General features: G+C 42.9%; 1 protein-coding gene across 50 annotated transcripts in view; it reads left to right on the forward strand.

Annotated features, from left to right (window-relative positions):
* The window catches only part of ABI3BP (ABI family member 3 binding protein), a 433,553-nt gene that overhangs the window by 242,262 nt on the left and 172,267 nt on the right, over positions 1-19,024 (forward strand). For 13 of the 50 annotated variants that reach the window (XM_033942670.1, XM_033942663.1, XM_033942658.1 and 10 more), the window contains 5 exons: positions 1,999-2,073; positions 5,315-5,395; positions 8,792-8,866; positions 11,384-11,458; positions 13,586-13,687. The exons of 4 other annotated variants lie outside the window; for them this stretch is intronic. In XM_033942670.1, coding sequence (XP_033798561.1) covers positions 1,999-2,073; positions 5,315-5,395; positions 8,792-8,866; positions 11,384-11,458; positions 13,586-13,687 — 408 coding nt within the window. The remainder of the gene's footprint in view (positions 1-1,998; positions 2,074-5,314; positions 5,396-8,791; positions 8,867-11,383; positions 11,459-13,585; positions 13,688-19,024) is intronic. 33 more of the 50 variants (XM_033942679.1, XM_033942686.1, XM_033942694.1 and 30 more) reach the window with 17 other exon arrangements.

Raw genomic sequence — 19,024 nt, forward strand, 5'->3', positions numbered from 1 at the left:
GGGGAACCTTTATCTGCTCATCCTATGTAAGGAAGTTCTTCTTCACCCAGAGAGTGGTGGAAAACTGGAACGCTCTTCCGGAGGCTGTTATAGGGGAGGGCACCCTCCAGGATTCAAGACAAAGTTAGACAAGTTCCTGTTGAGCCGGAACGTATGTAGGTAGGGCTGGTCTCAGGGCACTGGTCTTTGACCTTGGGGCCACCGCGGGAATGGACTGCTGGGCACGATGGACCACTGGTCTGACCCAGCCGCTGCTTATATTCTTATATTCTTATGTTCAGTCTGATATAAAAAAAGGTTCCTTCAAATTAGGTGAGGCTGCAGCATCACTGATGTTTTATGACTTGATCTGTAGGTATTGATCAAGGGAATCTGTCTGAAACATTTGACTTCTGTATTGCAAAGAATACTTTATCATCATTATTGGCATTATCAACAACATTAGAAATAGTGCTGTCTAATTCAACACTTGCATCTTCATATGTACCTTCATTATCATTATCATGTTGTCCAATTCCAAAGAAAGCTTCCATAAAGTTGGAATCATTATCTATTGTCGTTCTAATAATTTTTTGTCTGATGGCAAACTCTGAATATAGCAGAATCTCAGTTAAATGGTACTCAGTTAACCGGCACTCTCACCCAACCGGCAATAAAATCACCTGGAAAAAAACCAGCCCCCAAAGCACCAGCGGCAATGGTCCTAAGCTGTGAACCTTCCTCCCTACCTCAAACTCCGAAGAAGTAGAAGTGGCAGCAGTCCTGAGCCGTGATCCCCCTCCCTCATGCCACGAAGCACCAGTGCAGCAGTGGTCCTGAGCTGCAAAGCTACCCTCCCTCAAGCCCCGAAGCAACAGAAGCAGGCAGCGGTCCTGAACCACAAACCCCCCCTCTCTCCCTCCCTCTCTTCTATACCCAAAGTGGCAGATAGTCAGCATTCAGAACAGGCTGCTTGCAGCCAGCCCTGGCAGAGCCTTTCCTCTGACACACCTGAGTAAAAATAGTAAAAATTGATGAAATTATTCCTATAAGCATCAGAGCTTTCATCACAGCAGCCGGCCCTAATGCGGTTTGATAAAAGGGGGCCTAATCTATTAATTTATATAAACTGTTATCAATGTGTTCTAGGAGTAATTCTGCATCAGAATGTTAGATCACCTGCATCAAGGTGTAAGCCCACTTTTGAAAACAGTAAGAATTTCAGATAGCTCTTGAATTCTTTTGTACCTGTCAGCACTGGTAGGGAGACTGACAGCTTATTCAATTCTTCTCTTCCAATAACTGAAAATGAACAGGCTCTTGTTTCTGCAATATGAGTCTTTCTAGTGAAGGAATGTATAAGTGCTGGGTGGTCTCAGAGCACAACACTCTGCCGGGGTCTGTAAACTCGCAGAATAGTTGTCAGATAGTAAGTAAAGAGCATCGTGCTGTAAAGATTTGCAAATGAGCAAAAATAACTTAAACTTGATATGGAAAACTGCAAAAAACTAGAGCAAAAATTTTAAAAAAGGTGAAATATGTAAGTTCCGAGGAGCACCTGTCTGCGTTCAGGCCACAGCATTTTGTACCTGTTGAAAAGAGTTGCAGTTGTATTAGGGCAAGCCTAGTAACAAGGAATAATAATAGTCCAGTTTGGAGAGGACCATTATTTGCATCACTGCCTTAAAATCTGAGGCAACTAATATCAAATTAAGCTTTTACATTTTTACTGTAGAGAACCTGAGAAACCATCTGCCTGAGGAAGACTACAATATTACTAATACACTGAATACTGTGACATCGTGTGTGTCTAATAAAGCGCAGAAATCTTTTCTTTTTTGCTTTTTCATACGTTTAATATGGAAGAAGTGGAAATGCCTCACTCCTTTTCTTAAACAAGAATTTAATTTTATTGAAATAAGTGTCTGAGTGTCCAAATTTTACCTAACAATACTGAATGCACTGTGAAGCTGATGCCTGGATTAACTGAATTTTAATCCAACTTTTTTTTTCTTTCAGCTATAAGTGAAAATCAGCTCATTCCTTCTTTACCAAAAACTTCAGTGAGGCCAGAAATGTCCCATACTAAACCTGGTAATGGCATTCCTGTATTTCTGAAAGTCTATTTGCAAAATTAGATGCCATCCTTTTTCTAGCAAACAGTACCAGGCTGAGGTTAGGATGGAACGAAAGCAGAATGCCTTGCTATCCAGACAGCGCAACATGAGTGACTCGTGTGCTCAGTGGTTTAATGTAGACATCCAAGTCCTAAGCCCACCCAAAACACACCACTTTGGAATTTAGACAAAAAGGGGATGAAAAGCCTAGAAAAATGTCTAAAATATGGGTTTAGAAATAGTGATTTGGATGTTTTAGCAAGAAAAATATCCAAATGCCACTTTATGCTATCTTTGAATATTTCTCTTTTGAAAATGAGCCCCATAGTAACATAGAAGATTATGGCAGATAAAAATCTAAATGGTCCAGATCCGGTCTGCCTAGCAGTTATATACAGTATCAATTCATGATTAAACCAATAATGAATGTGGTATAAAAATTCCTTGTCTTTCTTTGCCATTTGGGGGACATAGACCCATCTCCGAAGGATGTAAACCCATCCCCATGAGTTCGGTCCCTGTCCCTGCCCCATCCCTGTAAGCTCTGTCCTCATCGCCACAAGCCTCGAACACGGGACAGGGATGGAGATAGATCCCATGGGGACGCAGACAAATTTGTCCCCGTATCATTCTCTACTTAGACGTTCACTTGGCATAGTCCTTATATTCCAACTATTAGAGTTGCCATTGATACCCTCTCCGGCCCATACTATCCTGTCTTGCCATATGGGACACAGTCTGTAGAAGTCTGGTTCTGAGCCTAACTTTTCACAGCTGGAATCATTGTCTAAGCAACACTCAGTGCATCGATATATATTAAGCTTTGTTTTTTTATACCATACTTTTTCTAAAAACATGCTGACCAAAACAAACTTTGAACCCATTTATCCAGTATGGCTAACAGGCAAGGGTGGGAATGAAAGCATCTACCTCACTTGTTAGTCACAACAACGACCTCTCTAGGGAAGGGAGTCTACAGATAGGTATAGGTGCCCTACATGTGCATATTTCTGAAATGCCACAACTGGCATTTAAATAAGCAGGTTTACCACCACCATTGAATATTGATCATGTATTATACACCATAGAAATAACCATACTTTTAGGGATCTAGAATCACCCTGCCCTATTGAAAGATTTCCTCTGAAAAACAGACCATAATGCAGAGGACATGCATCACTGAAAATAGAGGCCTCTGTCTAGTGTTCAGTTTTCATGTTCTGATACAGAGACATTTAATTAGTTGATCCTGAATGTCATAAGAACATAAGAACATAAGCAGTGCCTCCGCCGGGTCAGACCACAGGTCCATCCTGCCCAGCAGTCCGCTCCCGCGGCGGCCCAAACAGGTCACGACCCGTCTGAATCACCAGAAGGGGCTCCCTTGCCACCTTGGTTTCTCATTGAAGTCCTATCTTCCCATCGAAGTCCTAACCCTCCGGTCTTGCACATGCACGACCTGGTTGGGTTTCTATACTTATTACCTGGTTAGCTTTCTATACTTGTGTTACATCCCAGCTCCTCCCTCAGTATCCCACGATCCCTTTATCCCTCAGGAATCCGTCCAATCCCTGTTTGAATCCCTGTACCGTACTCTGCCTGATCACTTCTTCCGGTAGCGCATTCCAAGTGTCCACGACCCTTTGGGTGAAAAAAAACTTCCTTGCATTTGTTTTGAACCTATCTCCCTTCAGTTTCTCCGAATGTCCCCTCGTACTTGTTGTCCCCTTCAGTCTGAAGAATCTGTCCCTATCCACCCTCTCTATGCCCCTCATGATCTTGAAGGTCTCTATCATATCTCCCCTGAGCCTCCTTTTTTCCAGCGAGAAGAGCCCCAGCCTATCCAACCTCTCGGCGTATGGGCAGTGTTCCAGCCCTTTTACCAGTTTCGTTGCTCTCCTTTGGACTCTCTCAAGTACCGCCATGTCCTTCTTGAGGTGTGGCGACCAATACTGAACGCACTATTCCAGATGTGGACGCACCATCGCTCGATACAATGGCATGATGACTTCCCGCTTCCTGGTTGTTATGCCCCTCTTTATGATGCCCAGCATCCTGTTGGCTTTTTTCGAGGCTGCTGCGCACTGTGCAGATTGCTTCAGTGATGCATCCACCAGCACACCCAAGTCTCTCTCAAGTCTGCTGTCTCCCAACAATACCCCCCCCCCAATTTGTAGTTGAACAACGGGTTCTTTTTCCATATATGCATGACCTTGCATTTTTCCACGTTAAAGCGCATTTGCCATTTGTTTGCCCAGTCTTCCAGCTTGTCCAGGTCCCTTTGTAGGTCCTCACACTCCTTCCTGGTCCTAACTCTGCCGCACAGTTTGGTATCGTCTGCAAATTTTATAACCTCGCACTTTGCCTCCTTTTCCAGGTCATTGATAAATATGTTAAAGAGTAACGGCCCCAGCACCGATCCCTGCGGCACACCACATGCTAACCATCTAGATTTCAAAGCCTGATCCAGGAATTCTTCTAAGCTGGCCCCAGGGTTGACCCCATCATTGGGCAACTCTGTTTTTCATACCTGGCCCTAATTTTCAGCCCCTACTTATATAAGTATATAAATGAGGCCTTGCAATAAGATTATGCACATGACCCTGTGTCCCTCTTAGGCTGCCCCTGGCTGGCCTCTTTTGTAATCAATGAAATTTGTTCAACTTGCAGTTGTAAGTACCCAAATTTAACCAGTATAAATAGCCAGTTTATAAACAGGTAGATCTATCTAGCTAAATGCTGATTTTAGCTGAGTAAGCTCCTTTTACGAAGCCGCGTTAGCGGCTTTATCGCACATACATTTTTAGCACGCGCTAACCCCCGCGATAGCCGAAAAACTACCCCCTGCTCAAGAGGAGGCGGTAGCGGCTAACACAGCCGGCAACTTAGCGTGCGCTATTAAGCGCATTAAACCACTAACGCGTCTTCGTAAAAGGAGCCCTAAATCTTTTGGATACCAACTCATAAATGTATCTTCTTTAACTATAGGTTAGCAATGTCTCTGGTCCCAAAACTTGTCTATAATCCAGTTGCCAATAGGTGGGAGTTTATTAGATCACAATCAGCTTTAGCTCACACAGCATTTCATGCCTGGGCTGCTTTGGTGTTTGGCTTAGCAGAATTTGGATCAACAAAAGAAATTATTCTGTACTGTTTGAAGACTATTATGGGTTTTACTACACTTTGACATACATTGTAATTTTGTGCATTTATTTCAGCGACAACCAGTCAAACACTCCCAGGAACAATTCTTGCACCTGCTCTTACCTCTGAACAACCAGTAGCAACATTGAGTAATGGTATGTTCTCCCACAGAACAGTTGCTTTTGATTTTTCTCGCCAGTGCTCAGCTTTCAGCTCTGTGGACCACTATAAGTCATCATGTCTACCGATGTAGCTTCTTTCTGCTTTTAGGTACAACTTATGTTTGTTTAATTGCACTGAGAACTCCTAGCCCTTCTGCGTGCTTTTTCTTGCAAGAGACAAGCTTTTAGGCCATGACCTACCAGCCAGAAGGAGGCTCTCATTCTTTTCTCTCATCTCTGACTAGATCATTCCAGTGAGCTATGGGAAGAACACATCGTGTCCTACCTCACTATAATCCCTTCCTTCCTATTTCTCACATTGCTACAGATGGGTTTTCAGCTTTCGAGTGACGGAAAATCAAAGGTTCCTAATGTGCTTTTCTAAGCAACTGGATTACATCCATCTATTGTCTTATCTAACAAGAGTTTATTTTCTCGAGAAATTGCCTTACTCTTAAGTCAATTTTACCTCCTCTTACAAAACACACGCCTTCCCCCTTTGACACGGAATAATTTCATTCGTTCAGTTTGCTTTTCATTACAGCAGTGGTCCTCAACCCAATCTTTGGGAAATACCCAGACAGCAGGATTTCAGGATATTCATAATAACTACACTTGAGATAGGTTTGCATGCATTGTCTCTATTATAAGCAAATCTACCTTATTAAACACACACACACAGCAGCCCTTTTATTGAGCTGCACTAGAGGTTTTTAGCATGGGCTGGCGGGGTAAGTGCTCCAACGCTCTTAGGAATTCTATGAGCGTCGGAGCATTTACCGCGTTGGCTCGTGCTAAAATCCTCTAGCGCAGCTTGATAAAAAGGGCCCTTATTTATTCATCTATTTATTAATTTATATTCCGCCTCAGAACCTAGGAAGATTATCACAAAATGTACTCAGTTGTAAACAGAAATACAATCACAATCAGACGAAACAAAATCACATCCATAAACTGATATCAATATCTTCAAGGTGTTAGCCCACTTGTGAAAATAGTAAGAGTTTCAGGCAGCTCTCGCATTCTTTTGTGCCTGTCAGCAAAGGGGAGACCAGCAGCCAATTAAATTCTTCTGTTCCAGTAACTTAAAAGGAGCAGGCTTTTGTTTCTGCAAAATGAGTCATTCAAAGTAAAGGGACGGATAAGTGCTGGGTGGTCTCAAAGCACAAGACCTTGCCAGGTTATGAGGACAAATTTGTCCCCGTCTCTACATTCTCTGATCTCATCTTTTTCAAATAATTCTCATGTAGTTCATTGAAGTATTTTGGAAAAAACACTTCTTTTGAAGCGAGCCCTACCATAATGTATCTCCCCTCCTTCCACTCTCCTCCCTTTTGTTTATATTTTCAATCTCAATGTATTTATTAGGTGTCAGGTCAAAAACGCGCCGGGACAAAGGCGCGCCCAGACAATTGAGCGCAGCGCGGGGGGCGCACGCCACACAAAATTACTGTTTTTAGGGCTCCGACGGGGGGGGCGTGGGGGGAACCCCCCCACTTTACTTAATAGAGATCGTGCCGCTTTGTGGGGGCATTGTGGAGGGTTTGGGGGGTTGTAACCCCCCACATTTTACTGAAAACTTCACTTTTTCCCTGTTTTTAGGGAAAAAGTTAAGTTTACAGTAAAATGTGGACGGTTACAACCCCCCAAACCCCCCATAACGCCAGTGCGATTTCTATTAAGTAAACTGGGGAGGCTCCCCAACAAAATCCCCCGTCGGATCCCCTAAAAACTGTAATTTTCTTCGGCGCGTGCCTCCGTCTTGCGCACAGTTGTCAGCGCGCGCCTTTGTCTTTCGCGGGGTTGTCTATGAACCATTTATTAACTTACCTATTTTCTCCTCCCCCTCGTTTTGTGAACATCAGTCCATTCATGTCCCCTTTTTATGTTTTTATCTTTACTTTTAACTCTAGATATGTTATATCTTTAATTTTAAAATTCATTTTACTGTAAATCGTTTAGAAACCTGCTTGATAAACGGTATATCAAAAATAAAGAAACTTGAAATTTGAACACAATTTCCTTATCCCTTCTCTGAGTGTTTTGTCTCTGTCCCTGCCCTATTCTGGTAAGCTCTGCCTTAACCGCACAAGCCTCGAACACTTATGATTTTAAAGTGTTTGAGGCTTGTGCAGTTGAGGATGGAGCTTGCAGGAATGGGGCAGGGACAGGAAAGAACTCACGGGGACGGGAAAATTAGTTTCTCACAGGGATGGGGAAAAATTTGTCCTCCGTGTCATTCTCTACTGCAAACTCTCAGGAATGCCGTCAAATAGTAAGTAAGCAGCACTATGTTGTAAAGAGCAGAAATAACTTGAATGTGACAGGGAAAACCACTGGTCACTAGGGAAAAGACTTCAGAAAAGGTCAAATGTGCAAATTTCGGGGAGCACCTGTCAGCAATCGGGCCACAGCATTTTGTACCTGTTGGCATGGATTTAATTTAATTGGACAAGCCTAATAACAAGGAATTACAATAGTCCAGTTTGGATAGCGCCACTGTCTTAAAGTCTGAAGAATCTTATGTCAGCTGAAGCTTCTACATCAGTGGTTCCCAAACCCTGTCCTGGGGGACCCCCAGCCAGTCGGGTTTTCAAGATATCCCTAATGAATATGCATGAGAGAGATTTGCATACCTGTCGCTTCCATTATATGCAAATCTCTGCCATGCATATTCATTAGGGATATCTTGAAAACCCGACTGGCTGGGGGTCCCCCAGGACAGGGTTTGGGAACCACTGTTCTACATTTTCATTATAGAGAACCTGAAAAGCCATCTGCCTGAAGAAGACTCAAAGCTTTACAGCAGGGGGTCTCCAAAGTCCCTCCTTGAGGGCCGAATCCAGTCAGGTTTTCAGGATTTCCCCGATGAATATGCATTGAAAGCAGTGGATGCACATAGATCTCATGCATATTCATTGGGGAAATCCTGAAAACCCGACTGGATTCGGCCCTCATGGAGGGACTTGGGAACCCCTGCTTTACAGGAATGTATAATATTACTAAAACTTTGAATGCTGTGACCTCATGTGTGTCCAATAACACACAGAGGCCTTTTTTTCTCTGCTTTTTAGTCTGAAAGAAGTAGAAATATCTGTCACCTGCTCTTAAACAAGAATTCCTATTTATTGAAACTAGTATCTGAGCATCCACATTTTACCTAAGATTACTAAGGGCTCCTTTTACTAAGGTGCGCTGGCTTTTTTAGCGCACGCACAAGATTAGCGTGCTATAGTGTGCGCTAGCCGAAAAATTACCGCCTGCTTAAAAGGAGGCGGTAGCAGCTAGCGTGCGCTAAAACCGCTAGCACGCCTTTGTAAAAGGAGCCCTAAATGTACTGTGAATCCAATACCTGCAATAATTGGCTTCTATTCCAATTTTATCTTTCAGCTATAAGTGAAAAACAGCTCATTCCTTCCTTACCAAAAGCTTCAGTGAGGCCAGACATGTCCCACACTAAACCTGGTAATGGCATTATTGCTCGTATTCCTGAAAACTGATTTGCAAAATTAGATAAAATTCTTTTTCTAGCAGACAGTGCCAAAATCTTCAATCACCTCTTGCATTCTTTTATGTCTGTCAGCACTGGAGGGGGACTGCAGCCTATTTAATTCTTCTGTCCCAGTAACTAAAAAGAGCAGGCTTTTGTTTCTGCAAAATGAGCCTTTCTAAGTGAAGGAATGGATAAATGCTGGGTGCCCTCAGAGCACAAGATTCTTGCTTGGTTCTGTCAGGAATAGAAAACAATGATGAAAATCGCTCTATGCTACGGTCGCATCTTGAATACTGTGTCCAATTCTGGTCGCCGTATCTCAAAATAGTTATAGTGGAATTAGAAAAGGTTCAGAGAAGGGCGATGAAAATGATAAAAGGGATGGGTCAACTTCCCTATAAGGAAAGGCTAAAGCACCTAGGGCTATTCGACTTGGAGAAGAGACAGCTCAGGGGTGATATGATAGAGGTCTATAAAATACTGAGTGGAGTGGAAAGGGTAGATATGAATCGCTTATTCACTGTTTCCAAAATACTAGGACTATGGGGGAATGCGATGAAGCTACTAAGTTCTAGATTTAAAACAAACCAGAGAAAATATTTCTTCTTACAGGGTGGAATTAAATGTGGAATTCGTTGCAGGAGAATGTGGTGAAATCACTTAGCTTAGTGGAGTTTTAAAAAGTTTTGGATAAATTCTTAAAAGGGAAGTCCATCGGTCATTATTGAGATGCCTTGAGGAAATCCACCAAATACGTAGCCTTTTTGAATTTAGAATAACTTAGAGTGAAGCTAATAACTTAATTCTTCAAATAATGTATCACTCAACAAAGCTCATATTCTTCAATTCATTCTTTCCACTTTACTCTTCTTATAAATTTGCTTCAATAAATAAATAACTTCATCTTTCATTTATAGATTAAAGTTTTTCCAAGATCTTTCCTTCTTTATTCTGTTGACCTCAGGGCTATGCTTGAATTATCTATTTCATGTACAATTCAAGCACTTTGTAGCAAGCCTCCTCATTGGTCTAAACTTAATCAACTTAGTCATACATCCTATAAAGTTAATATTATGCCAAAAGCACTTATCTTAATTAGCAGCAAGGAGGGACTCTGACGTGAATTCGCATTTCACAATTAGCTGTTTCAAGGAAAGTCCCCATTTAGATCAGACCACCACTCTCTCTGTGCAATGCTGTGGAAAGAATGAATTGAAGAATATGAGCTTTGTTGAGTGATGCATTATTTGAAGAATTGAGGAAATCCACTGCATATTCTTAGGATAAGCAGCATAAAATCTGTTTTATTACTTGAGATCTAGCTAGGTACTTGGATCCTGGGTTGGTCACTTTTGGAAACAGTATTGATGGACCTTCAGTCTATCCCAGTATTGGCAATTCTTATGTTCTTATCATGCTATAAAGATATGCAAATGGGTAAAGGTTACTTTAACTTGATATACAAAATCACAGTCTACCCATGCAATAATTTCAAAAAAGATAGAATATATGAGTTTATGTTTATTTAAAAATGTGATATACTGCCCAGCCTTACCGGATCAGGGCAGTTTACAAAATTAACTATCTTATCTTAAAAGAGAGAAAGCACCATTTTTTATTATTATTTTTTTTTTTTTTTGCATTATGCCTTAAAGTCTGAAGCATCTGATGTCAACTTAACCTTTTAAACTTTTACGTTTTTAATATGGAAAACCTGAAAACCCATCTGACTGAGGAAGACTCACTACTTTACAGGAATGTACAACATTAAACCGGAGGAATAGCCAGAATTTGATTGAGGGGGTCCAAGGGTGGACTGTGGAGGCCAAGCATTTCCTCCCAGTCCCTCTCCCCATCCCTCCACCCCTCATACTGGTTGCTGTTGTTGCCCCCTCCCCATCACATCTTTGCTGGCAGGGATGCTCAAGCTCTGCCAGCCAATAAGAGTTTTCCTGCCAGAGCCCAGCCCACATTACCCAAGCAGCAGAACTTGGTAGGCTGCTTTGGCCTCTGACACCCAGCACTTCCATGCATGCTCATTTCATATGTGAACTCAGCATGCACAGAAGTGCAGCACCAGCCGCCAGAGCACCCTGCCGACTTCCTGTTGCTCAGGCAACACAGGCTGAGCTCCATCAGTGAAACTCTTTTGCTGGCATGGCTTAAACACCACTGCTAGCCATGTACTGGATGCAGCAGTGTTGGAGGGAGCATGAACCTGATGTGGGGGTCCAGGTTTCTGAGGTCCCCCCGGCTAAGCCACTGCATTGAACGCTTTGACATCATGCGTCTAATCAGGCAGGCACAAAGGTCTTTTCTTCTTTGCTTTTTCATGTTTAGTCTGGAGGAATACTTTGTACCTGCTCTTAAACAAGAATTTATATTTATTGAACCTAGTGTCCGAGCATCCAGCTTTTACCTAAGGTTACTAAATGCACTATGAAAGCAATACCTGGATTAACTGACTTCTAATCCAATTTTTCTTTCAGCTATAAGTGAAAAACAGCTCATTCCTTCTTTACCAAAAGCTTCAGTGAGGCCAGAAATGTCCCAAACAAAACCTGGTAATGGCAAAATTAGATGCAATCCTTTTTCTAGCAAACAGATAGTGCCAAAGTGAAGTTAGGATGCCTTCCTATCAAGATGGTAGTAAATCAGTGGTTTTCTATAGTGCTGAGTGGTTTAATTTAGGTCAGTAAAAGAGCTGAACTAAATTAAACTGCAAACCATTCATACAGCCACGAAATATTGCTGCTGTGCATGTAGTGACCGTCTTGTACATAAGTGCTGGAATCTATCCATATAGATGCACTAAATATACATATTTGTAAAACATTACAAATAGCATTTTATAAATCAGGCTTACAACCACCACTGAATTACTAACACACGGCGGCAATCTATCTTTTCTATCACAGCTCCTCAAACATGGAATTCACTTCCAATTTATTTAAGAGAGGAAAAGAATTTGGAAAAATTTAAGAGCAAACTTAAGAGTTTTCTTTTTAAAGATGCATTCAATGACTAAATGAATTGCTCATGGCTCTCTTTTTTATCTTTATAGTTTTTAACCTTAATTGTTTTTCCTCATATTAATCAGATTGTATTTCTTTCCTTGCCTTTCCTTTTGTCTTATTATGTTTGTATAAGTTGGTTTTTATTATGTTTAGTAGATTTAGTCCCTTTGTTAGTTGTGTTTGTTTCCCCTAGTTCTGTAATTTTTATCGATTTGTACATCGCTTAAAATTTGGAATAGGCAATTAATCAAATTTTATAATAAACTTGAAACTTGAATACTGACTATGCACTTTGCAAAATAAAAAATAATTAAACATATTTTTGTAGGGATTTAGAATCACACTGCCCTACTGAAAGATTTCCTATGAAAGAAGCCCACAGTGCAAAGGATGTGCGTCTCTTAAGGCAGTGGTTCAAAACCCTGTCCAGGAGGACCACCAGGCCAATTGGGTTTTCAGGCTAGTCATAATGAATATGCATGAGAGAGATTTGCATATAATGGAAGTGACAGGCATGCAAATCTGCGCCATGCATATTCATTAAGGATAGCCTGAAAACTCAATTGGCCTGGTGGTCCTCCAGGACAGGGTTGGGAACCACTGTTTTAAGAGACGCACATCCTTTGCACTGTGGCCTAGATGTAGTGTTCAAATTCTGATACATAGACATTTAATTAATTAATGCTGGATGGGTTAGAGCTACAGCCTCAGCACCCTGAGGTTGTGGGTTCAAACCCCAGCTACTCTTTGTGACCCTGGACAAGTCACTTAATCCTCCACTGCCCCAGGTACATTAGAAAGACCAGGGGTGTCAAAGTCCCTCTTCGAGGGCCGCAATCCAGTCGGGTTTTCAGGATTTTCCCAATGAATATACATGAGATCTATTAGCATACAATAAAAGCAGTGCATGCAAATAGATCTCATGCATATTCATTGGGGTAATCCTAAAAACCCAAGTGGATTGCGGCCCTCGAAGAGGGACTTTGACACCCCTGAGATAGACTATGAGCCTGCCAGAAAGAAAGGGAAAATTCTTGAGTATCTGATTTTTAACCCAATCTGAGTTCCTGGGAGGACGGGCTAAAAAAAATTGAATAAATAAATGTCATACCCACCAAGATTTCAAAGCCTGATCCAGGAATGCCTGATCCTACCATTGAGCAGCTGCATTTTTACCCATGGCCTTACTTTTCAGCCACTGCTTTCTTATGGAAATATGTAAATGTGGCTCTGCAATAACATTTTACACTTGGCCCTGCATCCCTCTTAGGCTGCCCCTGCCTGGTCTCTTTTCTAACCAGTGAAATTTGTACAACTTATAGTTTTAGCTGCCCAACTTTAACCAGTATAAGGAGCCAGTTTTTGTACAGGTAGATCTATGCAGCTAAACCCTGATTTTAGCTAAGTAAATCCTTCTGATACCAACCCATAAATTTATTTTCTTTAAAATTGGGTCATGTCAGTGCCTCTGATCCGAAAACCTGTCTCTAATCCGGTTATTTGTCAATAGGATCCTAATCAAATTTAGTTCACTTAGGTTTTCATGCTTGGGCTATGTTGGTGTTTGATTCTGCAAAAATATATCAGCAATTGAAATAATTTGGTTTTACGTACAGACTAGTTTGAGTTTTACTGTACATTGAACTACATTATAACTCTATGCATTTATTTCAGTGACAACCAGTCAAACACTCCCAGGAACAATTCTTGCACCGTCTTTTACCTCTGAACAGCCAGCAGTAACGTTGGGTAATGGTATGTTCTCCCTCAAACCAGGTGCTTTTGACATTTCTTGCCACTTTCGGCCCTGTGGTCACTTGAAGTCATCGTGTCTACTGATGAAGCTTCTTTCTGCTTTTAGATACAACCTGTTCTTGCTTAACTGCACTGAGCATGCCTTACGGTCTGAATCAGGCTTTCATTGCTTCTTTCACATCTTACTAGAGCATTTCAGTCAGCTTCGGGAAGAATATACCATGTGCTACCTCACATTGCTATAGATCAGTGGTCTCAAACCCGCGGCCCGGGGGCCATATGCAGCCCGCCAGGTGCTATTTTGAGGCCCTCAGTATGTTTATCATAATCACAAAAGTAAAATAAAATAGTTTATTGATCATATGTCTCTTTAGCTATAAATTACAATATTATTATTAAGACTTAGCCAAGAGGAAAAATTTATAAACTATAAAGAGTTTTACCTCATGCAAAATTGTCATTTCTTTAATAAGACGTTAACTATTTTTTCTGCGGCCCTCCAAGTACCTACAAATCCAAAATGTGGCCCTGCAAAGGGTTTGAGTTTGAGACCACTGCTATAGATGGATTTTTAACTTTTGAAAGGAAAGCAAAGTTTCTTAATGTTCCTTCCTATGCAGCTGGATCACCTGCACCTTCTGTATCATCTAGCAAAAGTTTATTTCCCAAGGTCTTCTCTTACCTTCTGTCAGTGGTTGTATCTACTCCTTCAAAGCACACACCATCTCCCTTTGGTACTGAATAACCTCATTCATTTGGTTTGCTTTTCCTTACAGCAGTGGCTCTCAACTCAGTTCTTGGGACACACCAAGCCAGCGAGACCTCAGGATAATCACAATAAATACATATGAGATAGGTTTGAATGTACTCCCTGCTTTGCATACAAATCTACCTTATTAATTAATCTATGTATATTCTGCAACAAAACATACACTCATAAACAGAAATACAATCGTAATGAAACAAAATAAAATTATATCCATAAACTTTTATCAGTATCTGCCAGGAAACATGATTAAATAGTTGCATCAGATAACAAAGACAGCTCTGGGGAGTATCCTTGAAAAAACCTTGTGCGAAACATGTCGGTTACTAGTCTCCCCGAGTGCTGAAAATTATTGCAACTAACCAAGCTAAGTAAAATTTTCTTATATAGATGAAGTTTTATGTTTGAGGACTATGCCTTTTACTAAGATTTAATGAAATGAGTATAAGGATGATAAAGAGCCAATGACGAAAGGGCACGTAAAGCATGCCACTATGAAAGTTTTTTGAGCGGTATGTGGTGTCGTTGAGGCCATGGGAGAAAAGAAAGAGCAAAAGAGGGATAATTGCTGTTTGAAGCCATATTGTTATATGAAGTTGGAACTTGGGATTGAATTTGTATATAGGTATAATTCTGCAGTAGAATGTTAGATCATCTACATAAAGGTGTTAGCCCACTTGTGAAAACTTAGAGTTTCAGACAGCTCTTGCAGCACTGGTAGGGAGACTGACAGCTTATTCAATTCTTCTCTTCCAATAATTGAAAATGAGCAGGCTGTTGTTTCTGCAAAATGAGGCCTTCTAAGTGAAATAATGGATAAGTACTGAGTAGTCTCAGGGCACAAGACTCTGCCAGGGTCTGTAAACTCTCAAGACAGTTGTCAGATAGTAAGTAAGGCGCATTATGCTGAAAAGATTTGCAAATGAGCAGTGGTGTACCTAGGGTATGTGGCACCCGGGGCCCATCATTTTTTGACACCCCCCCCCCCCCATGTAAAAAAATTTTTTTTTTATTTTTTTTTGCAATAACCATGAAATGGAATAAATGGTCAGAATAGAAACAGGCAGTGAAAATTTTCTTTTATTGAACCTCATATATGTAACCATTATTCCAAACATAACATAACATAAATTATGTCTAAATTGTCATGACATTAGAAGTACATATGGAGTAGTTGCAGGTGATGCTTGGGACAGTTCTGATTGTGTTAGTTCGGTTTTATGTGTTTTTTGAATAGAAGGGTTTTTATTTCTTTTTGAAGGTTTTGCAGTCTGTGGTTGCTATCAATTGGTTGTAGAGTTGGGGGTCGAGTGTTGCAGCTCGAATGGCTAGGAGGTTGTCGAACAGTTTTTTTCTTTTGACGTTTTTGGTTGGAGGGTGTGTGAATGGTGCACAAGTTCTCCTATGTCTGTTTGAAGTGGATTGAATTATTTAGCTGAAGAAATTAGTTACCCCCCATTCCACACACATTAATTCTCTTCCATTTTTGTTCCCATTATAAAAAACACTGATAAGTTCCCAGAAAAAAAATACATTAAAATAAGAAGTGAAAACAAAGGCCCCTACAGATGAGAACATAACATAAGAATAGCCTAACTGGGTCAGACCAATGGTCCATCATGCCCAGTAGCCCATTCTCATGGTAGCCAATCCAGGACACTAATACCTGGTCAAAACCCAAAGAGTAGCAACATTCCATGCTACCGATCCAGGGCAAGCAGACACTTCCCCCATGTCTTAATAACAGATTATGGACTTTTCCTCCAGGAATTTGTCCAAATCTTTCTTAAAACCATCTACACTATCTGCTTTTACCATAACTTCTGGCCACTTCATTTTTAAGTTTAGATCTTTCCTTTCAAACAGAGACCTTGCTAGATGTCAAATACAGCACAAGGTAACTTCACATGGACTTAGCTGTGCAGGAAATGTGAATCTCCTCATACACCCACCATATAGTGCAAAAATGTGCAAAGGTCTGTTTTTTTCTTTCGATCACTACATAGCCTAATGCCACACAAGCAGCGCTGTTACAAACATATTCTGTAGGTCAATGCTAAGGATAACAAAGTTTCCTTCCTTGGACCAGAAGGAGATAAACCACTGGAAGAGATCCCAAAACAACACCCAAAGACCCACTCAGTGTGTGAATCAGTTAAGTGGAGTGGACTAACTGGGGGGTGGAAATGGGCCCGGAGTTTGCTCAGCAGAATTTCCCAGACCACCTCTTCCTCTCAACACATTGACACGCTGCCACCATCACCACTAGGAACACCTCACTGGGTAGGCCAGCTATGCTATAAACTTTATAAAACACATTATTATATTTTCTTATAAAGCACATATTTTAACTGACCTCTCTGACATCCTCAGCCTTTCCATTCACAAAAATAGAAGGAAGAAAAGTTCCCATTTCCTGCTGTCTCATGTCCCCGGCCTATACAATATTTTTTTTCTGCAGACCCTTCAAAAGTCTGACCAAATCCTCGTTTCACTTGCATTATAAAGTACTGAGGATGCCATCTCTCCCCAATCCCAGGTCCTAAAGTCTAAGACAGTAGCGCAAACTAATGCTGCCAGATACAGGAAAAAAAAATTTTGATTCGATTCAGCCCTATTGAATTGGTTTTTCAATTCGATTTTCCTGCCCAGTTGGGTGACTTTTTTCAAAACTCCTGGTGGGTTTTATAGCTTTTTCACCCCCTTTGGCTTCTCCTAACCACACTGGCGCTGTGGTGTAAATAAAATAAAGAAACAAAAAGGACTTTTCCTCTTTCTGTTAAATCCTAGCTCACGTTTGCAGTCCAACATCAGCTCTGGCAGGATACACATTTCAAATCTGACATGTTATAATCACAAAACAGAAAATAAAATTAATTTTTCTACCTTTTGTTGTCTGGTTATATTTCAAATCTTGTTGGTCCAAGGCTCTGGTTTTCTTCTGATAACTTGCTTGCCAGGGTCTCCTTCTTTCTGCATGCTAACCATCCATCTGCCAACTCTGTCCTCCCTTTCCATTTCCCTTCCCTTCCCAGGAAGTCTGGTATCTTTCCTTTTTTTCATCTCCCTCCACAGATCCACCTTTTCTTAAATACCCTTTCATCCGGCATCTCTCCCTCCTTCCCCACCATCCCAGAGTCCACCATCTCTCCGTTTCTTTTCCTAATTACCCTCCTATCCAGTATCTCTATCCCTCCTCCACACCATCCCTTGTGTCCAATTTCTCTCCCTTTCTGTTCCTTCCCTCCCTAAATCCCATGGTCCATCATCTCTCTCCCTCTCCTCTATTTTCAGACCCATTATTTCTTTCCCCCCCCAAAGTTTGGCATATGCATGTCTCTTTGAACACCCCCTTCCCTCTGTGTACTTCTAAATCATGGTCCCCCCCCCCCCAAAGGCCTGTCCCCCCTTAAAGGTCTGCCTGTCCCACCTTGAAGGCCTGCACCCCCCTTGAAGGCCTGTCCCTTCCCCTTGTAGGCCTGTCCCCCCCTTGAAGGCCTGCCTGCCTGCCCCCCCCTTGAAGGTCTGCCCCCCCCGAAGGCCTGCACCCCCCCGAAGGCCTGTCCCCCACTTGAAGGCCTCTCCCACCCCCTTGTAGCTTCTCCCCCCCCCCCTTGTAGGCCTGTCCCCCCTTGAAGGCCTGCCTGCCTGCCTTTCCCCCCTTGAAGGCCTGTCCCCCCTTGAAGGCCTGCACCCCCTTGAAGGCCTGCACCACCCCCCTCGAAGGCCTGCACTCCCTTGAAGGTCTGCACCCCCCCCCGAAGGCCTGTCCCCCACTTGAAGGCTTGTACCACCCCCTTGTAGCTTCTCCCCCCCTTGTAGGCCTGTCCCCCCCTTGAAGGCCTGCCTGCCTGCCTTTCCCCCCCTTGAAGGCCTGCACCCCCTTGAAGGACTGCACCCCCCCCCGAAGGCCTGCACTCCCTTGAAGGTCTGCACCCCCCCCGAAGGCCTGTCCCCCACTTGAAGGCTTGTACCACCCCCTTGTAGCTTCTCCCCCCCTTGTAGGCCTGTCCCCCCCTTGAAGGCCTGCCTGCCTGCCTGCCTTTCCCCCCCTTGAAGGCCTGCACCCCCTTGAAGGACTGCACCCCCCCCCCCCGAAGGCCTGCACTCCCTTGAAGGTCTGCACCCCCCCGAAGGCCTGTCCCCCCCTTGAAGGCCTGTCCCACCCCCTTGTAGGCCTGTCCCCCCTTTAAGGCCTGCCTGCCTGCCTTTCCCCCCTTGAAGGCCTGTCTCCCCCTTGAAGGCCTGCACCCCCCTTGAAGGCCTGTCCCCCCCCTTGTAGGCCTGTCCCCCCCCCTTGTAGGCCTGTCCCCCCCCTTGTAGGCCTGTCCCCCCCCCTTGTAGGCCTGTCCCCCCCTTGAAGGCCTGCCTGCCTTTCCCCCCTTGAAGGCCTGTTCCCCCCCTTGAAGGCCTGCACCCCCTTGAAGGTCTGCACCCCCCCAAAGGCCTACACCCCCCCCCCGAAGGCCTGCACCCCCCTGAAGGCCTGCCTGCCCCCCTTGAAGGCCTGCACCCCTTGAAGGTCTGCCCCCCCCCCCGAAGGCCTGTCCCCCCTTGAAGGCCTGCCTGCCTGCCTGTCACCCCCCTCCCCC

This window comes from Geotrypetes seraphini, chromosome 4 (genome assembly GCF_902459505.1).
Source record: "Geotrypetes seraphini chromosome 4, aGeoSer1.1, whole genome shotgun sequence".
NCBI classification, from domain to species: Eukaryota; Metazoa; Chordata; class Amphibia; order Gymnophiona; family Dermophiidae; genus Geotrypetes; species Geotrypetes seraphini.